General features: G+C 35.8%; 1 protein-coding gene across 1 annotated transcript in view; it reads right to left on the reverse strand.

Moving 5' to 3' along the window:
* Positions 1-117: 117 nt before the first annotated feature.
* Positions 118-1,012, reverse strand: part of SARC_08037 (hypothetical protein) — a gene marked incomplete at both ends in the record, with an annotated part of 8,333 nt that continues 7,438 nt past the window's right edge. Inside the window, one exon of the mRNA XM_014298003.1 lies at positions 118-368. Within this exon, the coding sequence (XP_014153478.1) occupies positions 118-368 (251 nt within the window). The remainder of the gene's footprint in view (positions 369-1,012) is intronic.

The raw sequence follows: 1,012 nt of genomic DNA on the forward strand, positions 1-1,012 counted from the left end.
TATATATAGTTACATACGCTATATATATATATATATATATACATTACAATATATATATATGTATAATAATATAATAATATAATAATATATATATATATATATATTGAACATACACTATTAATCTAAATGTACGTCTCTGACATACCGTAACAGCAGCTCAAGCGAGCCCCCGCTGGTCTCCTCATACAGAGTGCCGTCCAGGTTGGCGTGTCTGTAGAAGCACTGCTTGCCAAATGTGCACTTGCCCCGGGCGAAGTTGAAGAATTTACAGTCAATCTGTGACGTGTCTATGGGAGCCATCTGGCTCAACATCTCTTTCGACTCCACATTCCCTTTGGACGCGAACGAGTTTTTGCGTCGCATTTCACCTGTGCGTGAATAGGTGCAGCAAGGACGTTCATGTTTGTGATATACACATGTACAGCGCAGAAACGTGCTTTACAGTAGACCTGTGTGATGTGTAGCCTACATGCCACGCGATATATGCGTTCTTGCGCAGGCCGTCTTTTACTTTACGTAAATGCATCGAACGATTGGCAGGTGCTGCCGCACAAATACATACACACATAAATGCATAAATATCAAGACATCCACACACAAGTATAAACACATGGTCAAAACGGATGATGCCTGCTTCCCCGAGTTGCCACCAGCACCACACAGTTGTTGTAGTCTGTATATAAGGACAGTTTGCATCTAAATGTACGTAATCAATTCTCAACTTAACACATATAGCTTACCTGTGGCTGTTTTACTTCTTCTGATGCAGTGAATAGCAAGCACAAATATGCATATCACACCCAACCACAGACACGAATATATATATACAAACATATACAATTAATGCGTATATATATAAGTACGTCTAAATATAGGGATATATGAATATATGAATATGAATATTTATATACGATATATGTGCGTTTGTATTTTATATATATATATATATATATATATATATATATAATAATAATTAAAATACAACAACATAACTAAAACTATAATATATATA

This window comes from Sphaeroforma arctica, assembly GCF_001186125.1.
Source record: "Sphaeroforma arctica JP610 unplaced genomic scaffold supercont1.684, whole genome shotgun sequence".
Taxonomy (NCBI): domain Eukaryota; class Ichthyosporea; order Ichthyophonida; genus Sphaeroforma; species Sphaeroforma arctica.